The 22,030-nt window shown below is 53.7% G+C and overlaps 1 protein-coding gene across 1 annotated transcript; it reads left to right on the forward strand.

The window, feature by feature from the left end:
• The first annotated feature begins 1,977 nt into the window (after window positions 1-1,977).
• On the forward strand, window positions 1,978-21,819 carry LOC119814411 (plasmanylethanolamine desaturase). The gene is made up of 6 exons (XM_038330102.1): window positions 1,978-2,140; window positions 9,391-9,510; window positions 17,688-17,779; window positions 18,839-18,983; window positions 19,933-20,145; window positions 20,699-21,819. The coding sequence occupies exons 1-6, from the start codon at window positions 2,017-2,019 to the stop codon at window positions 20,818-20,820; spliced, it is 816 nt and encodes a 271-aa protein (XP_038186030.1). The 5' UTR covers window positions 1,978-2,016; the 3' UTR covers window positions 20,821-21,819.
• The last annotated feature ends 211 nt before the right edge of the window (window positions 21,820-22,030 follow it).

Below are 22,030 nucleotides of genomic sequence, written 5' to 3' on the forward strand. Positions count from 1 at the left end.
CTGATCTACATGAGTTCCAGGACAGACAAGGCTACACAGAGAAACACTGTTTCAAAAAACAAAAATATTAAAAGCCAAGTGTAGTGGTACAGGTCTTTAATTTCAGCACTTGGGAGTTAGAGCAGATGGATCTCTGTAAATTCAAGGCCAGCCTGGTCTACAGAGTAAGTTCCAGGATAGCCAGAACTACAAAATGAGATCCTGTCTCAAAAAAATAATTAAGGGCTAGTGAGATGGCTCAGTAAGGGATGTAGTTTTTCAAATAAATACATAATTTGTTTTGCTTCATTTGATACAGGAGCTTGCTAACCTAGAACTCACTGTGTAGTCCAGAATCCACCTGCCCCTAGCTCCCAAATGCTGGAATTAAAGGTGCAGGCCACCAGTGCCCCCCACAAATTAATGTAAATCAGATTTTGTCATTCTGCTGTGCAAAACCCTACAGGAGGCTATTTCTCACAGCTGCTGCTAAGCCTGAGGACCTGAGTTCAATCCCCAGGACTCAGATGGTTGAAGGCACAAACCTACTCCCAAATGTCACCCTCTGACCTCCACATGGGCACCATGGTACGATGATATACACACTCCCATGTGTGCACCCAAACACACATGCACACAAAACAAACAAAAAACTACAGGACAGGACTTCCCCCAGTCAGGCTGTTTCCAGCAAATAACAGAGACTGTGTAGGGCCAGGTAGGGGCTTCCTGAGTTGAAAGAACGGTGAGCACAGTTAGTTCAGGTGCTGGCCACAGGGCTCTCCTTACATCAGCGATAATCCGAGACTTCAGCCTGCTTGCTAATAGGCACTGGGACACGTGCAGTTTTGGAGGGTCTGAGACCCAGCACCTACCTAAACAACTCGGGAAACCCCCCTGATACCCCAAATCTAATTGTACAGCTAATACAAGGTGCCAGGCCACCAGCTTCATCGGAACCGGAAGGAACTTGGGCTGCAGCCTGTCCTGGACATCCACAAGTGGCTCTACCTTTGAGGGAGGAGGCATATGAAGAAGACTAGGAAGATACTGGGAACTGACAGCGGACAGAGACCACCCAGGGAAGGAGCGTGTGTGTGTGTGTGTGTGTGTGTGTGTGTGTGTGTGTGTTTGGGGGGGATATCCTGGGGAGGCTTAAGACTCAGAATGAAATGGAACCTTAGAAAGATCCTTCAGATCTCAAGTCCTCTCTTGCCAGTCCCAGGCACTTCAGTCCTACAGCCAGCCCCCCGGGCCGGGGCTGTTATCATCCTAAAGACTTTTACATAAGCCATAAGCCTGCAGCTCTCTTAATGCGGATGTGCTAAAGACAGGACATCCAAATTCATTCAACCCCTGTTTTAGCTTCAAACATCTGCCAGCTGTTGGCCCAGGAAGAGCCCGTAACCCATGACAAGCGCTGACAAGCGTGAGGGTGATGTCACAGTGACCAGAGGAGGGGGCACGCCAGCAAGCGGTCATGAGGGGCTTTTCTTCAGGCAGTGTCACTAGTTATGTTCTGCAACTGGGTCCTGCGATGTAACTCAGGCTGGTCTTTTCACTACTCCCGGGTAATGAAATGAAATCTAGTGCGTGCAACGGGTGTGCTGCCGAGCTGAGCAGCTTCCCGGCGAATGCGCGAACCGCGGCTGCCGTGTACACAGTAGACGCTTCGCGGCGCGCACAGAAGTCAAGTCGCGGACCTCTGCACGGGCGCCTACTCTCTGGCTCTGGGGCAGTACTTGAGCCCACGGGGCGCAGCGGGGACGCGCACACCCGTCCCCCTTTCCGTGCCCAGCTGCGTCCAGCTGCGACCCCGCCCCCGGGCGCCACGGTTGGCTGCGGGCCGAAAGCCTGCGATTGGCCTGGCGCGACGAGGGCGCGGGTCCCGATTGGCTGTGACGCGCGGCCCCGCCGAGGCCCCGCCCCGGCCGCCGCGCCCAGTGCCGGCCGGTCATTGGGCGGCGTGATCTCGCCGCGGTTCCGCGGCCGCCGCCGCCGCAAGCAGAGCGCAGCGGGCGGGCCGGGCGACGGGCCATGGCGGGCGCTGAGGACGCGCCGGGCCGGCAGCCGGAGCTGGATGAGGACGAGTCGGCGGAATGCCGGCGCTGGGGTGCACAGCACGCCGGTGCCCGGGAGCTGGCGGCGCTCTACTCGCCAGGTAGGACAGGCAGCGGGCCTGCGGGCTGGTGGGTGCTCGGCGTGGGGCCCGCCCAGGATCGAACCCCAGGAGGTCCGAACGTCCAGACCCCATCCCATCGGATCCGAATTCCAGCTCATTTGAAGCCTCGAATTCGAACCCAAACCCATCCGGAGCCCACGGATTAGAACCTCAGCCTATTCAAGCCTCACCCTGATCTGAATCCTAACGCGTGCGAGCCCCCCGGATCCGAACCCCAGCCCACCCGAATTCCCGAGATACGAACTCCAGCCCATTTGGACGCCCTTGGATCCGAACCCCACGCCATCCAAACCCTGCCCCCATCCTAACCCCAGCTTCCACCTTCAGAGCGGAACTCAGGGGCTTCCAACTAGCAAAGAGCACCTCCAGGTCTAGGGACCCCATCCAGACCCCTTCTTACCCACAGCCGTGAGGCATTTGGGCTGCAGAAACACCCCTAGGTCGAGGAACAGCCTCTTTGCACAGGCACATTCGGAGTCATAGCCCCAGGGCACCTTGGGCAGGTTAGGAACCCCACCCTGACTTGAGATGTGTCCCCAGGACCGTTTCCAAGGCTTCCGGTTCTCAGGCAGCCTAGCTTCAGACAGCTCCTCATCCACAGGCCCTGCCCTTAGCCACCTAAACTCACACGACTTCCTAAGTCCCTCTCCGCTCCTCCCCCCACGTTGGTACTCTGCACCTTGTGCGTTTTAGCTAGGGTCCTGGGTTGCAAACTGACCCACCCCTCCCAATCTGGGATTATCAGCCCTCCAGTCCAGCTCCAAGGCCCCTAATTTGGATCTCTGCAGAGTATGCCAGGAGCTCTTTCCCCCAAGCCCTATCACAGTCCCTGCTTCAGTAGCTGCAGTGAACTTTTTCCTTCCCACTCCCAATGAGACTGTCAGCCCTTGCCTCTTACTGGAAGATTTGGGGCAGTGACTGAGACCCTACTGACTGCATCTGGCTCTGTCCTCTCCCACACCACACACTAGTCCCTTAGGACTTCGTGGGATACCCCTGTTCCCCAGCTGTTACCCTTGCCCTGGCTCTACCCCCTTCCTCAGGCCAGACTCCCTCTCAGGTTTCTTTTCTCCTACCCCTGCTCTTACCCTAACAAACTCTGGCTCCATCCAGTTCTCCAGCTCCCAGGGAGCCTCGGGAATTTCACCGCCTGGCTGGGTGTCTCCAGGGGTTGGGGAAATGCCTGTGCACTCCAGAGTCAGATGACAGCCTGAGGCCCCTCTGCCAAGGTGTCTCCATGAGTCGGCTTTGTTGTCTGACATTCTGACCTGGGTGGGGCTGAGACTACTCTGTTGGTCTCCTGCCCTGGTCTGCATGGGTTTGATGCTTTTTCAACTATAAGTGGCATGTGACGTAGGGCCATTTGCTTTTCCTCTTTGGGTCCTAGGTCCCTAAGAGCTGTCCCAGCCTTGAGTTTCCTGTCTGTGTATATGGTTTTCCAGCTTGTCTTGGGTGGGTCCTCGGCCCATACCCAAACAGCCAGGGACCTGCACTCCTTGAGGGCGTCTGGTGGCATTCACAGTGCTTAGTTGCTTTGCTCCCAGCCTTGGTTCCCTTCCTTCTCACACAGGCACAGGGGAAATTTCTGTTCTTTTTGTGTTACCCACTGTAATGACACCCTCTCTGTGGCACTAAGCCTTGTGTACAATAGGCGGTCCCTATAATTCACCTGGCCCTTTGCCCTCCTCTGAGCTTGGAGCAAGCCTTGTCTTGCTGGTCCTCAGGCCTCTAGCCTGAAAGATTCATAGTAGGGATTCATAGTGCCTAGGGCTGGACTGTCCCCACAGCCTACTTCCTTACTGGCCCCAATTGTTTCCTCTTGCTTTTTCCTGGGGTCACCTCTCACCCTTCCTTCTTGATTCTAGATCATTTCCTGGCTACTGCTCTCAGAAGAATACCTTTATACAGAGGTCCAGGCTTCAGACAGCATCTGGAGGCCCCAAACCCTCAGTCAAGGCTTTCTCCCCTGTCCTAGAGAAAGGGAAAGACTGGTCAAACTGGTTCCTCCAAGTTCCTCTCGGTAGGTCTCCCTGTCTGTCTCAGTCCACTGAGCCCCGTGGCCTTAGAGAGGTGCCTTGACCCCTTTGGACCCGACCTGTAAAATGAGAGAACAGGCTTGATGTGGATTGAACACCTACTGATATGTTTATTCCGGTCTCTGTTCTCAGCCCTGAAGGCACAGCAGCAGGCAAGACTTGGGTTGGCATTTTGGATGGGGAGACAGGCAGTGAGTCCCACATAAGGGGAATGGGGTCCCAAGAACTGTGAGGCAGAAGCAGCAGGAAACATGTTAGGGACGGGGTGGCACTCAGACCTCACTGAAAGGACAGCCGAAGGGGTGACGGGCAGGAGGGAAAGGACATTGAGCGTGTGTGAGGTCCAGAGAACAGCGCGGAGGCCCTGAGGTGGGAGTGTGCCTGGCACAGCCGAGGAGCACAAGCAGAATGAGAAGTCCCCGGGTCCCAGAACTGAGTTCTTGAGATTCCTGGAGCTGAAGGTGGTTTGCTGTCTTTTGTCGCTGGTAGTGGTCAGTTCACAAAGACGGCATTTATTGGAGACTGGCTTGTGCAGGCGTTTTCCCCACATGCTCTCATGTCCTGAACCCCAGTCCTGTCTGGGGTTAGACTGCTCCCACTACAGTAGAAGGGCTGGCAAAGGTAGGCCATGTTTCTTTGGCATCTGACTTTTGGGGAACCTATGGCTCCCCAGGACCACTTTGTCCATGTCTGTGGAGAGACTTAGCACAGGATGGTAGCGCTGCCTGCCCCATGTGAGCTACCCCGGCACCAGGACAGAGATGAAGTGGCTGCGTCTCTTGTTTCCTGGTTTTCACCCTGGCTGCAGAAGTTATTCCAGGACAGTAGTAGATCCTGTTTGTGGTGTTGGTGGCAGGCACCTGACCTAGTGCATGTGGGTTCCCCTGAGCAGTATAACCTGGGTGGATGAGATAGAAGGGAGTGGTCAGGAGTTAGGCAGTAGTCACCATGGTGCCTTGAGGGCTCAGTGGTTAATCCCATGCGGTGTTGCAGCCGCTGCTGAAGGCTTGCGCAGCGCCCCACTCTGGCTTTGGATTTCCCAGCAGTGAGCCAAAAGTCAGAGGTTGAAAGGAACCTGGTAAGCTTGGTGGAGCCTCCCTCCCACCTGCTTGGCCAAGATGGCAGCTCTCAGGTGCCTGCCACAACCTGCCGTGTGTGCCACTTCACAAGTGCCCCAGCTGGAAGGATGGCAGGGCCTGAAGGGTGTGAGATCCAACTGTCAACCAGCTTGGACAGTTGTGAGTGCCCTTTGCCATGGAAGTGTTTAGGACCCCAGGATAGTGGCCTGTCCTGTGGTCCTGAAGTTGGACCTGGCTTCATTCCAAAATGGGCCTGCCTGACGCCATAGCATCAAGGCTTGGGGCCTCTGCAACTTCACTGGCCAGGCCTGGTCCCACTGTGCTGGGCCGAGCTCTCTCTGTCCCCACTCAGTATGTCTTTTTCCCTTTGGGTCTTATCTTTCTATGTCCCTGGATTCTGCTCTCTCATCCCATCTGTTCCCTGTGTCTGGTCCTGTCCTCTCTGTCCTTCTTGTCCGCTCCTAGTGGTGCACAGGATCTCCTGATAGTCAGAGGCTAGCGGAAGTGTAGGTTGTTTGGAGCAAGAAGGGGCAGGGGTGCTAAGCTTTCCCTGTGAAGTAGGTGTGCCCTCCTCCTTTCCCAGGCTTCGTCCCCACCTCATATAAGCACGCAAGCCAGCAGGTAGGCACCCAGGCCGGTGGGCAGTCACTGTTGCGTCTTGGCCAAGATTCTCTGAGTGTATCATTCTAGGCCAGGAACAGACTTTTGGTGGAGGTTGGAACACCTGAGTCCTGCATAAAGCTCCCCTAGGTCCCCCTCAACTCCCTAGCCTGCCTATTTGTGAAATTGGCTGTTTTATGGGCCTGCCGGATGATGACCTAGGCTGACTTCAGACAATTATTTGGCCTCCCTGGCACTGGGAGGACTGTCCTGGCTTGCACAGGGATGGCGTGAGGTACCCGCAGTTTGTTGACATGTCATACATGCTTTTGTAGATCAGAACCGAGGTCCGTCTGCATCCAGAACCAGGTCCAAAGGGAGATAAGTTAAGGGGAAGTACTCAAATTTCAGGACCATTCTGCCCAACAGGGTGAGAACTAAGCCAGCTCAGGAACCGGGACAGCCCAGACCTAACAGTTTCCAGGCCCACAGGAACAGAGTTGGCTCTGTTCCTCAGTTTCCTTGGCTGGGTCTCACTTAGGGTTCCACAGAGGCTATCCAGACAGCTCTGAAAGCAACTGGGGGACCTGGAACCCATAACTGGAGTAATAGCCCTGTGTTCTCAGGGCTGACAAGGATATATGTGGTTTTAAGTTTAAATCACATTTTTCAAAAATAAGAGGAAACCTGGCCAGAGGATCCTGATTGCAGCCCCACCTGGTTCCCATCAATGATCACCAGCCCGTCATCATTATCATCATTGTTTTAGTTTAATCCTTGATGTCCGAGACGCTGCTCATCCTCTGTCCATGGGCATCGGACACTGTCATTATCGTCATTGTTTTAGTTAATCCTTGGCTGTGATGCTGCCCAGTTTTCATTCCTCAATCTTTACAGGAACCCAAGCAGGTTGGCAGGGAGAGTCACCTGTCCCTTGTCTCCTCCTGTGTCCTGTTCCCCCACCCCTGGGCTTCCTGCCCTGGGCCCTACCCACAAGCAGGAACCGGAAGAGGAAGGCAGGCCGCTCGCAGCTCTACGCAGGGCTCAAAAATAGCACAGTTGAGAAGGACTGGAAGCCCCAGGCCTGGGTCTGTTCCTGTGATTTCTGGGGGTCTTGCCCTTCCTTGCCCTTGGTGTCCTCTTCTGTATATGGGCAAAGGGAATGTAACCCTTGAGTTCCCCTCCCCCAATGTTAGCCTTTTCTGGGGGCAGCTGCTTTAATTTAAGCTCTGGCTCCAGCAGTCAGGAGGAGCCAGCTGCTGCGTGGACACAGATGGAGCCTAATCTTTGCCTGTGTAGTGTTAAGCGTCGGACTTGGAGACATGGTCTACGGTTTGCGATTAGACTTTGCTTGTTCAACAAGCATTTACTGAACACCAACTGAGTGCTGGGGCCCTGGTGAGGGAACTTGAGGTAGCCTGAGTTCACATTCAGGTAGCCCTAGGGGATGGGGGGTGGGTATGTCAGGATCACAGAGCAGGGGGAGGCAAGGTAAAGAGATTTCTAGACTGGTCAACAGGGGCAGAGGGGGAGGGGCAGCAGACCCGGCTTGGGCCTTCATTAACCCCGTACAGGAGGCTTCATCAGGACAGTGGTGCGGTAGAGAATAAGAGAAGAACACAGGGCAGGGGCTGGTTAAAGGGAGACCACAGCACTGGGGCTGGCGTGCTGAGTGGCCTTGGGCTGCCTCCGCGACTTCCCTGCCCCCCATCTTTTTCTTCACACATCTGCTTCTGGGTGGGTTCCTGGATCCTGATAATTGCTTGGTAAGCGCTAAACACCAACGGTGATCACACTGTCAACATGAGGGTCTCCTCTCCAGCCTCTGGGACCAGCTGCCTGGTCCTTAAGGCTTGCCACTCACATGGTGTTTTTACTTCTTTGTCAAAAGAAAATAGTGTGGTTTATCTGAAGGAGTGCGTGGAGAGGCGGTCTCGGTGCTCTGGAGACTTTCTCCTTTCCAGGTTGTCTTACATTTATTTATTTAGTGTGTAGGAGCACGTGTGTCACAATGAGTGTGTTATGAAGGTCAGAGGACAGCTCATGGAGTTGGTTCTCCCCGTCATTGTGTGGGTACCAGGGATTGAATTTAGGTCATCGGGATGGTAGCAAGCACCTTTACCTACTGAACCTTCTTGCCAGCTCCTCTTTATGTTTATGTGTGATGCCAAACATAAGCCTAGGGCCTCAGACTTCCTAGCGCTCAGCTCTTGAGCGACGCGCTTATCTCTCGTGTTTTTGTCTCTTTTAAAAAATTTTTATACAGCCGGGCGGTGGTGGCGCACGCCTTTAATCCCAGCACTCGGGAGGCAGAGGCAGGCGGATCTCTGAGTTCGAGGCCAGCCTGGTCTACAAGAGCTAGTTCCAGGACAGGCTCTAGAAACTACAGGGAAACCCTGCCTCGAAAAAAAAAAAAAAAAATTTTATACATCGGGAAGTAGCGCACACCTGTAATCCCAACACTCAAGAGGCAGAATCAGGCTGATCTCTGTGAGTTCAAGGCCAGCCTGGTCTACAGAGCAAGGTCCAGGATAGCCAGGACTACACAGAGAAACCCTGTCTCGAAAAACTGAAAATAAAATAAAATGCAAACTTTTGCACATATTTACTTCTTATTTATTGTGTGTGCCATGTAGTACATGCTGTAGTGGTCAGAGGGTGACTTTCAGGGGTCAGTTCTCTCCTCATGTGTGCCCGATCTCAGGTGATTACGCTTGGTGGCAAGCTCACCAGCCTCTCTTCTTACTGACCCCATCATCAGTACATTGCTCTCTGCGGCACCTGGGCATCACAGAGGCCATGAATGGGGCAAGTCTGGCTCATCCCCAGGCCATGGGTACTTCGGTGCTGTCCAGAGTTTTGACATCTCCACCAAAGCCACAAGGAACGACAAGCTTGTCTAAACTTGTGAGTCTCTGAACTGTGATTGCATTTAAAGTTCACACCCAGATCCTCGGGTCTGTGCCTTCTCTGTCACCTGCTGCAGCCTTCTCAGGTGGGAAGGGTCACGCTTCTGCCTGGCTGCCGCCATCCAGGTGCCAACCCTGGAACCCTGGGGCCTGATGTCCCCAACACGCATTCTCTGACCCGGCACCCTCCTATTCTTCTTTGACCCTGAGGCTGATGACCTGTGTCTTGCTTCACAGAAGCTGGGCAGGCTCTGAGCATCTGTGGATTGAGGGATCAGAGGCTGGCCATGGCCTCTACCTTCAGATAGTCACTGACCCAGAAACAGATGGTGCCAGGAAGCTTCAGTTAAAATGCAAGGGGATCATTCAAGTTCGTGAAGGGGTTTCCAGAAAACCTGGTCCTGTCTACAAAGAATTGGCACTTGCAGGCCCAGCCTTGGGCATGGACCCTGTGCACAGTGTCCTGCTTTTGCAAAAGCCCTTTTTCTGGACCTCAGTGGTTCTCTCTGTGAAATGGGTGGGTGGGAGTGTTGGGCACAGTGTGCTCTGACATCGCTGTGCATCCCCACAGCCATCGCGTCCCTTGGTCCCTCCTCTCTCTGCAGGCAAGCGTCTCCAGGAGTGGTGCTCTGTGATCCTCTGCTTCAGCCTCATTGCCCACAACTTGGTTCACCTCCTGCTGCTGGCCCGCTGGGAGCACACGCCCCTCGTCATCCTGGGTGTTGGTGAGTACCAGGGGCCTTTGTGCTAGTGAGCGTGTGTGTGTGTGTGTGTGTGTGTGTGTGTGTGTGTGTGTGCACTGAGTGTTCAGGGTGGTCTTGTATCAAGGACAAGCTATGGGAGTCCCCACCTGCTCTTCTTAGAGGCGACGATGGCCATTCCATTTCATAGCCCCAACCTCAGAATTCCCTACCTGTATTGTTCAGCCACCCCGGCCACACACTTTCAACATCCCCCTCCCCCACTGTCCCCAGTTACCTCAGGACCCTTGTTTGTACAAGCTGCTCACTATGCCTGGAGCCCTTCTCTGGACCCCACACATTTAACCCCCAAGGTCTACCGAGAGGCCACATGTTTAGGCCCTCCGTGATGGCCCCTCAAAAACAGCCCTGACTGAGTGCGGTGGTGCAGGCCTTTAATCTCAATATATGGTAGACTGGGGAAGAGCTCTGGGGATCCAGGCCAGCCAGGGTTACACAGTGAGACCCTGCTCAGAAATCGGAGTGTGTTTTCTGCTTCGTCCACTGCTGCATCCCCGACCTCAGGCACAAGGTCTGATACGTGGCAGGTGCCCAGAATTCAATGAGTGAGGATAGTGAGCGTGGAACGCGGCACTGTATGCTAGAAGTCCTGGGTGCTCCCCTGGCTAGGCGTAGGGGCTAACACTCTCCCTCCTCCCTGGAGGCTCAGAGGTGGGCCTGCAAAGCATCTGTAATGTCCTTCCACTGATATCCACATGGCTGCAGTGTCCAGCTGCATTCCTGGTTCCAGCTGACTCAGTGTCCTTCCTTTCCAGTCTTCTGCCCCCTGGCTCAATGTATAGTGTGTCCTCTTCCTTTGCTGAACTCTGGGGCTGGCCAAGGGGCCATGGTACCCTTGGTCCTTCCTGGCCCTCCCTGTGGTTTTGATTCTACAATCTCATCGTAAGCATTCTGGTTTCCTTAGCCAGTAGTGTACAGGCCTGCTAATCAAGCCATCACTCAGTCTGGGGCAGAGCTTAGCCCAATCTGTGCTGAGGAGCTCAGGCCCCACCTGCAGGAGTCCCCTAACCCCGGAGTTGGGTGGCTACAACCTTGGCTGGGCTGACTGCAGCAGGTGTCATGAACTTTGAGGCTGTGGCACTGTGGCCTCCTGGGATTGTAGGGAAACCAGGAGGATTCAGCTGTGCTGAGAGGGCTACCGCCTGGGAAGAGGTCGGGAGGCGACATTGCCTGCTGAACCGCTGACCAAGGCTACCTCAGCCACTGCTCGGGTTGACAGGAGATATTCTGTGAGCACCCGAGTTGGCCACTTCCCTGGTAGCTGTTGCCACCATTCCTAGTAGCAATATTGTACAGAGGAGCCCATCATTGGCCTCTGCCCGCTGGCCCTCACCTAGACTCCAGCCACGCCGTGACTGAGGGTGAGTGGACACCCTGTATGTAGTAGGCCTGGCTGTATGTTGCCAGGCAGGTCGCGGCCTCCCCTTCCCTGCTTGGGACCTGGGTTCCACAACTCCTGGCCCCATCTTCACACCCGATGTGGCCAGTTCTCCTATTGCACCGGCTTCTGGGTCTGATAAGGGTGAGTAATCCCCTGATAGTGGTGTTTGCACAATCCTCAATCGATTTAAATAGCCGCCCTGATTTGTCTGTTAACACGCGGGTAGCCGCGGAGGGCACTGTGCCAGCTTGTTCCTGTCTCTTCAGCGGTTCCCAATGCCCCAGGCAGCCCCGAGGATCAGAACTCAAACTGAAAGGCTTCCAGTTGGTGAAGCCGGCCTTTTGTGGTGCAGTGCCTGAGAGCTGACCAAGATAAGGTCATGGTTGCTAGTACAGCCTGAGGGAAGGAGAGGCAAGAAGAAGCCTGTGTCTGAGGTAGAACAGCAAGTGCAAGGGTCCTGAGGCCCGTGTGAACCAAAAAGGCCTGGTAACAGGTCACTGAGGTGGATGGATGGGCTAGTGGTGCAGGACCTTGGGAGCCATGGTCTGGTCGGTGAATTTGTCTTGAGTGCTATGGGCAGTCGCTGGTAAATTTCCCATGGGGAGAGGATTTCTGATGCTGGGAGCCAGGGAGCAGATGGCGATGGGTTTCCTAAACCCAGAGGAGCTGTGCAGTTGAGTTATATGCACAGTCAGGCTGCTGTGCAGTGAGTGGTGGGGTCGGGGATGAATTCTAGGTTCAGCCCAAGGCATGAGCGGGTGGTAGAGGAGAAACAAGTAGCCTGGGGGAGACCGTGGCTGGAGAGCAGGAGTGGGTGCAGGCGAGAGCGAGGGGCATGGGAGAACTGAGAGGCAGCAGGCGCAGAGAAGGCCACCACCAGAGGCGGCAGTGTACCAGCAGAGGGACACTGGTGGCTGTGACAAGGACAGTGGGAGGTGACTGCAGGATAAGCTGCTCGCTCCCCTGGGGAGAGCACAGCACGCTGCTGGGAGCTGCAGTGGGTCCTGGAAGGAGCTGCTTGGTGGTGGAGAAGGGCACACATCAGCACTGAGGTCAGGAGGTCACGCTGCTGAGCCTTCTGGATTTAACTGAGCCTAGATGATGTAGACGTTCAGGGTCTGTCTGCCTAGTCTGTCGGTCTCACCGCCACCCAGCCTTCACGCTGTGGCTGGATAGAGCCATCCTTGTGCCCTTCCCAGTGTCTCCAGAGAAGGGTGGTGACCAGGCCGAAGCTGCTCCCTGGGCCAGCGAGCCGCCAGCCACCACCAGGGCGGGAACAAAGAGACTTCTGTATGCCTGTGTTTGCCACCCTGCCCCCATTAAAGGAGCCTCATGGGCAACTGAGTGGCCTGGAATGGGTGCCCTAGAAACAGCCACCAGGCCCCAGGAATTGAGAGCCATTTCCTCCCTCACAGGGTGGGAAGGGGTACTCTTAGCCTGATTGTTCCTGACACCAGTCCAGAGCGTGTCCCCTCATCCAACAGATGAAAACACAGCTCACATAGGGATGAAGGCTCAGGCTACAGCGAGCTTGTGGCGGAGCCCAGCTCTCTGCACCCTTGCACCTAGCTTAGGTTAGCTTAGGTAAGGGACATGAGTCCTGTGTGACTCCCATTTCCCAGACTTGGTTGTGAGGTTAAGTGTGGGCCTCTTGCTCCCTCCACAGTGACCTTAGACAGTCCGTCCCTGCCAGCTTCAGCCTCTCATCCTCTGGCAGGTCGGGTGTCATGGCGCCTATCACTGGACGTGAAGGGAGATTTTCCTGTTTTAGTAGATGGTTCTCTTTGCTTTTGAGACAGGGTCACATAGCCCAGGCTGGACCTTGAACTCCTGATCTCCCTGCTTTCCCTTCAGAATTCTGGCATTAATTGGTGACTGCTTCTATGGTATTGGAATCAACCCATGGGAATCCAGGGCTTCTTGCATGTGAGATAAATACGCTGTCAGCTGAGCTACAGCCTGGGAGTCAGTTAGATTTGCAGGAATATGGTAGAAGGGAGCACTTGTGCCCGTTAGCACCCAGAGAGCCTGCTTTGTATCTATACTCTACCCGTGATCGCGTGCCTTTAGTTTCTTAGCCAGTGTCCCTTTCCTATCCCAGGGTCCCATCTAAGGATACAAAGTCTGGTTTCTTGTCACAGCCCTAATTTAGGACCATTGTGCTGTGGTAGTTTCTTAGCCATAACCCAGCCTAGCTTTGAAGTCACTGTGTAGCCCAGGCTGGTTTCAAACTCCCGGTCCTCCAGCCTGAGCCTCCTGCATGCTAGGGTTCCATAGGTGCACCACTATACCTGGTCTCTTGCTTTACTTTTAGCGGGGGTGGAACTCGGCCTTTGAACATGCTGGGCAAGAGGCCTGCCTTACCCTGACTCTGTACCAACCATCTTGGCTGATTCAGAGTGACCTAGGGTGACTCAGAGTGACCTAGGGTGACTCGGGGTCTGAGACGGCAGGGCTCTCATGGGTCACTTTAGCATCGGCAGAATAGGTCAGCATGGCTCGCCACTGTGAGGTTACTTTGTGCTGCTCAAGGGGATACTTTCTGGTTATTCCCATGCCACTCTTTCCCCTTTTGGGGAGGCAGTCTCACAGTCTGGAGTCGGGTTCAGGTGAGGCCCACACAGTGCACATTGCCTGACAGTGCTGGTTATGAGAGACACCTCCAAAGGCCACCCCGTCCTGACTTTCTCCTCACTGCTCTGTCATGTCCTGATCACAAAGGATTAACTGCCAAGGACAGTTAAGGGGAAGGAGCTTAACCGTGGGGACCTGGCCTTGGCCCCCAGGGATTAACGGAGGGGAACGTAGAAGTCTGTGGTGTGCCCTGGTTTAAACTCAGAAGTGTCAGCCACAAAAAAGAAAGACAAAGGGGGCAAAAGTCATTTTTTTGAAATGTCATGCTTAATTTTAATCCCAGCCCTTGGGAGGCAGAAACAGGAGGATTTCTGAGTTTGAACCTAGCTTGGTCTACATAACAAGTTCTAGGCTAGCCAAGCAGTGAGACCCTGTCTCAAAAAAAAAAAAAAAGAAAAAGAAAAAAAGAAAGAAAGAAAAGAAAAGAAAGTGTCGCATAGTGGCACATGCCTTTAATCCCAGCACTCAGGAGGCAGAGGCAGGCAGATCTCTGAGTTCGAGGCCAGCCTGGTCTACAGAGTGAGTTCCAGGACAACCAGGGCTACACAGAGAAATTCTGTCTTGAAAAACTAAACAAAGAGGGGATGGCTCAGCTATTAAAGGCTAGGCTCACAACCAAAAATATAAGAAAGAAAATAAAGCGTCAGTCTAGAAGCTGGATAGATGGGCTCAGTGGATAAAGTGCTTGGTGTACAAGTGTGAGGATCAGAGTTCAAATCCCAGCACCTGTATTAAAAAAAACTACAAGCGGGTGTACCAGCCTGCCTATATTCTCAGCCCTTAGGAAGTGAAAGCAGGATCCCCAGACCGAGATGGCTTGCTGGACTAGCCAGAGTTGCAAGCTTTGCCATGTAGGACCCCCGGGGCCAGTGCCTGTCTGGATGTGGTTGCCAGCTGTCATCCTCGTCCTTGACAGGTTGAGACCGGAGGAGCATAAGTTCAAGGCCAGCCAGGACTACCAGAGTCTTTGCTTCAAAAACGCAATGTCCCTGCCATCTTCAGCTAAAGGAATAAGGGACTCTTTGAGCACACAGTCTTCTCCATGAATGAACATGCAGCTAGGGCTCAGTAGTAGTTCAGGGGAGGGCTCTGTGTTCACCCAGATGAGGGGACAGTACTCAGCAGCAAAAAGGGAAATGGTCAATGCATGTGACACATGACTCCAGATGTGCTATCCCAGAGAAGCAAGTGAAACCCGAAATACTTTGCAAACAAGCTGCTGTGGGATACCATACCCCCCACCCCCATGCGCTGACACACACATTGCTGCGGGATCCCATACCCCCACCCTCGTGCGCTGACACACATTGCTGTGACTGCCCTGTGATGCTGACAGAGTTGAGCCATAGCAACAGAGACTGTAGTCACAGGACTGCCAGCCTTCGTGTCTAGCTCTGTGTAGAAAGTTTGCCTACCCCTTAGACTCCACATGGAGCAGAGTCCACGTGGGGACCTGTATGGTCAGAGGTGCATCCTCGTGAGGAGGCCTTGAACCACATAGGCCTGCACCGCAGTGTGTGCAGTGGTGTAGTTACAACCAGATAGTCTTCTGTGAGCCAGGTTTTAGAGAAGAATATTAGTATGTGGCCTAGAGACCATTCTTGTGACACTGTAGTGAAGAATGTGGCTGCTTTTTGCCATTATCCAAAAAGTCTGCCTTAGGCTAAAGTAAAGAGTTTTGGATTAATTGCATTGGCAGAGGAAATCTCAAAACAGCCTAGTCTAGACTCTGGTGTGGTTATTAGTGGCAACTCTAATGAGGATTTATAATAAAACAAAAGGAACAAGATAGCCAGGAGAAAGGGACCCCAGAAGGTGGAATGGAGCTAAGTCCTACGCTCAGGTAGTTAAACAGATTAAAGAAAAACCTGCTGTTAAATGGAAGAAAGTGAATGGTGACCCAGGGTAAAACCCCACCCAGCTAAGCTTCCGCTTGTGAAAAGGAACTAAAGAAAAGCTTAGGGCAGGGTGAGATGGTGGACTTCTATCCCAGTACTCTGGCATCAGAAGCACGTGGATAGATCTCTGAGCTTGAAGCCAGTCTGGTCTACGCAGCAAGTTCAAGGACAGCCAAGCTTAGGCAGTGAAGGGAACCATTGAAAACAGAAAGCTGGTGAAGATGGGATTGAACAAGGGAGCCATGTTCCAACAAGTCCCGGCAAGCTGCAGAGCTTGGTAGTTTCAGCCGCATGATTCTGGCTTTAGAGTCAAGGTTACAAGACAGTGGTTATGAAATCTTCCTGAGAGACTAGGGAAAGCCGCCGAGGCCAGGCACGTGTCGGGGTGTCCCTGCATGGAGGCCCAGGGAAGCCCTTGTGTGAAGGTGAAGTCTGGATTGCCTTGGAGACCCCAGGATGTTGGAGGTGTCTGAGCCATGGGCTCCCTGCCGAGGAGAGCTGCTAACGGCCTGGAACCAGCCCAAGAGAGAGACGTGTGCTGCGGTCAGCAGAGCTGAAAGGAGTTGGAGTATGAAGAGCACTTTGAAGTCAGACATGGAGATGCAGAGTTTGGAGTTTGCCCCGCTGGTCTTGCTTTGGTTTTGACCTGCTGGGTTCTGGGCTTGCTTTGGTCCAGTATTTCCTCACTATGTTCCCTTCCCACCCTTTTGGAATAGTGATGTGTATTCTGTGTATAGGTTGGAAGTATGTGGCCTGCTTTCTCATTTTAATTACAGAGGATTACAGTTGAGAGATTAGATATTACATAAATATCAGAAGAGACTTTGGATTTCTTTTTATTTTTTCTCTTTATTTATTATTTTTGTTTTCCGAGACAGAGTTTCTCCATAGCTTTGGAGCCTGCCTGTCCTAGAACTTTTCTGTAGACCAGGATGACCTTGAACTCAGAGATCCACCTGCCTCTGCCTGCTGGGATTAAAGTCATGTGCCAAACTTGGTACTTTTAAACAGGGTTGAGACTGTTATAGACTATGGGGACTTTCAAACTTGGACTAAATGCGTTTTGCATTATGCTGTTGTTACAAGCTTATGGGGAGTTGGGGTGGAATATGGTGGTTTGAGTAAAACTGGCCTCAGATACACAGTTCACACTGAGAAACTGAGGACAGGGGGGTGAGGGCACAAGCCTGCCCAGACCCACATTCCCAGCTGCCCTCATGGGTCAGTATAGCTATGGCTTTTGAGCTTGGCACACAGTGGGTTCTCCAAGAATGTCTCAGGAGACTGTGTATGAATCCATAGTTGTACCTCAGCCAAAGTGCTGTACCTCATACATCATTGAGCCCTTTGATGTCACAGAACCAAGATCCGGTCCCAAAAGAAAGCCCACAGTGCCAAGCCCAGAACTGACAGTAAAATGTGACAGAGGCCAGGTGTGCTTGGAGGACGTGATGAGAGGTGGATGGGAGAGGTGTGTGGAGAGTAAGGTGACAGGAGCCTGGGAGATGCTGTCCCGGGAGTGCGAGCCTTAGGGAGGAGGGGACCCTAACAGCAGAGGAAGGCGAGCTGCTGCACTGCAGCCTAGGAAATGAGGATGTTCCAGGCAGAGAGGAACAATGAGGGCGAAGGCTCAGAGGACCTGAAGCTGCAGGGAGTGAGGGGAGAATGGGGGGGCACTGGTTACTCCGCTTCTGTCTCCCTGTGTGTACGTGGATCCTGCTATGCCAGGTTTGGATCTCAGGCAGGCTAAGAACTGGACCACTTGTGTGTGTTTGTCCGGGGCCCATTTCTTCTCCAGCTCCTGAGTGTCACATGGCTTATGTGTGTGGTGGAGGTGGGAGTGCAGCACAGACCTGAGGTCTGTGATGACTGTTGAGCTCACTGGGGTACCCCAGGCTAGTTCCAAGCAGAAGGAGAGCGAAAGAAAATCCCAAAGGATTGAATCCGTTACTGATAAAAGTTAGGTCGAGGACGTGGGATGGACACTTGTTTGCCGATGTAGTCCAGTGGGTGGAGCGAAGGACCTACCTCTCCTACAGCAATGCAGCTGCTCTGTGCAGACCAGGGTGGAAATGTTACCTTGAGCTGGGAAGGAGCACAGATGCTTCCCTCCCATATAAATGAATGGGTGAGCAAGCGACCAAGTGAGTGGAAGAACAGCCTCGGATGGGAGGGTCCACGATGTCTCCACCGGTCCCTGCCCTGGCTCACACTCTTGTTGCCCACAGTTGCAGGAGCTCTCATTGCTGACTTCCTGTCTGGCCTGGTACATTGGGGTGCCGATACGTGGGGCTCTGTGGATCTGCCCATTGTGGGGAAGGTGCGTATGCTAGGCAGTGTGTCTGTGAGTTAATCCCCTTTCCTCTCAGCCAGACCCTCTTAGACTGGTCTGAGGATCACTTTGGTTGATGGCAGTATAGATGTCAGATGGGTGGATCAGAGAGTGTCAGGGAATCTGCCCTGAGCCACGATCTGGCTTATTCTCCTATGTTCAGATTTTTTTTAATAATTTATTTCTTCTTCTTTTATGTACATTGGTGTTTGGCCTGCATGTATATCTGTGTGAGGGTATCAGAGTTTGGAGTCACAGACAGTTGTGAGCTGCCATGTGGGTGCTAGGAATTGAACCCTGGTCCTCTGGAAGAGCAGTCAGTGCTCTTAACCACTGAGCCACCTCTCCAGCCCCCTATGTTCATACTTTAAGCTGTCACTCGGGCTACCTGAATCCAAACTGGTTTCCTCAGGCAAGGGTTCTTAACTCACGTCGGTGCCAAATTAAAGCCCCGCTGAGCCAGGATGACCACCTTTTCAGATTGAGTTTTCCCCATCTCTGGCTTCTGCTTTCCCCTACTGAGCTGAGGCCTCCTCTACTGGCTGCCTAGAGAATTCTTTCCCCAAGTGGCAGCCAAACTCCCAGAACTTGATCCCATTGGTCCAGCTGGCATCACACTGTCCACCCTGCAGCCAGTCGCTGCTGGGGAGAGGGATGCACTCTGGTTAGCCTTTCCTGGGTCTGTGCTCGCTCCAGGCAGGCTCCATTTAGCAGCATGAACTGAGAGACAGCTGCTTCCAGAAGCAGAGGCTCAAGCGCCAGGTCAACAGGGTCCCCTTTGTTTATGGGGGGCCTCTCCCCCTGCTTCAGGGAGGATATTGTCTTAAAGGTCCTCACTGTGTGGGTCGAGAGACGGGCCCAGAAGGATTGGGGAAAGTCCCCACCATTGTTGCCGTCTTGCTCGACAGCCTGCCAGACCTTGGCCCAGGCAGGGTCTGCGTCCATAAGAGGCTCTGGGCTGCAGAGCCCAGCAGCGAGTTTGGAGTCTGCAGGGCACTAGCTGCCTTTGACTGACTAGGAGACAACCCCTGTACCCTCTCCACCCAGGCCTTCATCAGGCCGTTCCGGGAGCACCACATTGACCCCACAGCCATCACGAGGCATGACTTCATTGAGACCAATGGTGACAACTGCCTGGTGACGCTTCTGCCGCTGATGAACATGGCCTACAAGTTCCGAACCCAGAGCCCAGGTGAGATACTGCAAAGGAAGTATCAGGGCATATGTGGGCCATTCGTGTTATTTAAAGTAGTCTCCATTAGTAGGGTGCATTTAGCATAAGACCCAATTCCCAGCTTCTCAGAGCACTGTCTGGTAACGTGGCACCCCAGTGTCATCCTTCCCACCTCCTCCATGGAGCTGCTCGTTTGATACACTCCCCGTGAGTCGCTGCAAGCCCACCCCTTGTTCTGTGGTATTATTAAAGGGAAGTTTGCACTGTGAGGCCTGGGGTGGAACCTAGTAGCTGAGAGTTAGCCTGCCATGCCCTGACACCAGGTCTAATCCTGGTACTGAAAAGCCAAAAGTAGGGACTGGGAGTTGAGGCCAAGCGATGCCCGTTTCTGAAGGAATCCCAAAGCTGGCCAGCTCAGTACTGGGCACCGGGAGAGGTAAGGCCGCATCTGCCTGATAGCTGCTGGCACCTCCCTTTGAGAGTAACAGAGGGTCTGCCCACGGGTGGGGCGGGGGTGCTCCCAGGCCCCAACCCTGCTGACAGTCTCGCAGCAGCCCCTTCTCCAGAGACCCACCTCCTGCCTCCCCTATCCCATGAACCAGAAGTCAGCAAGGGAAGGCCTTCGGCTTTGCTTCTTTCCAAAGTGAACTCTGGAGCTGTTGATGCCTTAGAAGCCCACAGGGCCCAAAAGAGGCACAATCCCTGTTGTCCCGGACTTAACCCCAAGATGTCCTTGGGCCCTACTTCAGGGAACCTGACCCCGAGCCCTGCCCCAAGCTCAGGCAACCCACGGTGTCAGCAGGAATCAAGATGCAGAGCCCACACTCCTAGCCAGTTCCTGTGCTGCCTCCAAAGCTGAAAGACTTCACGGTGGAGGCTGAGAGGGGTCTGGGTGCCACCTGGTACAGGAGCTGGCTGGCCGGTGGGGCAGCTACATAGGTCCCATGCCTGTGCCCTTACCCTGCAGAGACCCTGGAGCAGCTGTACCCCTGGGAATGCTTCGTCTTCTGCCTGACCATCTTTGGCACCTTCACCAACCAGATCCACAAATGGTCACACACGTATTTGGGGCTGCCCTGCTGGGTCACCGTCCTGCAGGACTGGCACGTGATCCTGCCACGGAAACACCATCGCATCCACCACGTGGCGCCCCACGAGACATACTTCTGTATCACCACAGGTGCGTGGTACCATCCCCAGGGTCAGGAGGGTGGGGGCATGTAGCCTTGGCCTAACCCGTGTTCTCAGCATGCGCATTTATTGAGCACCTGCTGTGTCCCAGGCCCTCTTCTAAGTGCCGAGGTCAGGGTCATGAGCACGCCAAAGCCCCTTCCCTACTTCTGGCTATGGTGACTCCAGATACTCGCCCAGCCTGCAGACAATTGACTCGGGGCCTAGTTACTGCCCTGTGCTTAGGATCTAGCGACCCTGCCTTTGTAAGTGCTGGGTGGAATAGCACGCACCTTTAATCCCAGCACAGAGGCAGGCAGAACTCGGATTTTGAGGCCATCCTGGTCTACATAGTGAGTTCCAGATCATCCAGGGCTGTACAGAGAAACTCTGTCTCAAAGAAAGAAAGGAAAAAGAAAAAAAAAAAGCAGTGGTTGAGGGAGGGCCCTAAGCCCCTGTTATGAGGGGTCCCTGTGCCCCACCTTCTTCAGCTTGTCTCCTAAGGACCCCACCCCAGGCAGGCTGGCTGTCTTTACTTAACCCCCTGACTGTGTCTGCTGCAGGCTGGCTCAACTACCCACTAGAGGTGATAGGCTTCTGGCGTCGCTTGGAAGACCTCATCCAGGGCCTGACGGGTGAGAAGCCGCGGGCGGACGACATGAAATGGGCCCAGAAGATCAAGTAGCCTGTCCAGCTGCCTGGTCGCCAACCTTCCCCAGCCTGAACTGAAGCCATCTGCCAAATTACAGCCTCTTTGAGCTGTCCTTCCAGTGAAGAGGAGTCCCCTGGGCTGGGCCCGGGCACCCCTAGCTCATCCCCAGTGACACAGAATACTTGAGCCACCGAGTTTTCATTTCCTCGTCTGTTCTTTCCTTGGGCCTTCCTGGGCCATTGAACTGCTCCAGGGCCAAGCCTGACTGCAGAAGGGGAGCCCCGTCCTGCTGGCCAGCCCCGCCCTGCACACCTGCCCTGCACGCCTGCCCCCTGCCATGGCCCTCACCGGTATGGGGGTCACTGACTCACTTGGTCTGTTCCCAGTGATCCAGAGAGCCCGCAGGACATTTAAATGTCCCTGCATCATGGTCCTCCCTCAGCCTTGCAAACCAACTCTAGAGGCCTAGGTGGGGAGATCACCCCAGCTGCCACCCAAGGGAGGCAGAGCTGGGCAGTGGTCAGAGGACAGCTGGCGGGGAGAGGCCAGAATCCCCTGCACCCGTACAGGTGCCCCCTCCACCCCCCACCCCCCGTTCTTCTGTCCATGTGTCCACCCACGTCTGAGGTCTTCAGTATGAAGACCTTCACGGGGCACAGCTCTTGTGAAGGGCTTGGTCATTTGGGGAGGGGACACTGTCCTTATGGCCAGTGTGTCAGAGGAGGAAGGAAGATTAGGGCTTTTTTATTTTTGGGTTTGTTTTTTTTAAAGGTGCTTGCTTGTCAATGTAAATAATAGAACGCCTTAATACCTTTCTGTAACATGGAGTAATATTTTAATGTCATGTTTTGGATGTATATAATATATTTATAACAAAGGAAGAGTCTCCTTAACCCTGGCTGCCTCGTAATGTTTCCAGATGGCTGCATAGAGGGGCTTAGCTCTGACACAGTGATGTTTGGTTTAGATTTCTATGTTTTCTGTGTTTTGCCTGCATGTGTGTATGTGTACCACATGTGTGCCTGGTACCCACAGAGATCACAAGAGGGCACTGGATTCCTGGAACTGGAGTTACTGATAATTGGGACACAGTGGTGCTGGGAACCGAGCCAGTTCCTCTTAATGCTCTTAACCATGGAGCCATCTCTCCAGTCCTGAATCTTTGTGTTTTGAGGTAATGTGTCATATACTCAAGGTGACCTCACACTTCTTATACAACCAAGGGTGGCCTTGAATTCCTGAT

Source organism: Arvicola amphibius, chromosome 5 (genome assembly GCF_903992535.2).
Source record: "Arvicola amphibius chromosome 5, mArvAmp1.2, whole genome shotgun sequence".
Classification (NCBI taxonomy): domain Eukaryota; kingdom Metazoa; phylum Chordata; class Mammalia; order Rodentia; family Cricetidae; genus Arvicola; species Arvicola amphibius.

Bases quoted from the DNA above. Each gene is read 5' to 3' on its own strand.
- LOC119814411 (XM_038330102.1), top strand. From the start codon at position 2,017: ATGGCGGGCGCTGAGGACGCGCCGGGCCGGCAGCCGGAGCTGGATGAG. The intron at 9,511-17,687 runs GTGAGTACCAGG...TGTTGCCCACAG, and splicing joins CCTCGTCATCCTGGGTGTTG to TTGCAGGAGCTCTCATTGCT. The intron at 20,146-20,698 runs GTGCGTGGTACC...TGTCTGCTGCAG, and splicing joins ATACTTCTGTATCACCACAG to GCTGGCTCAACTACCCACTA.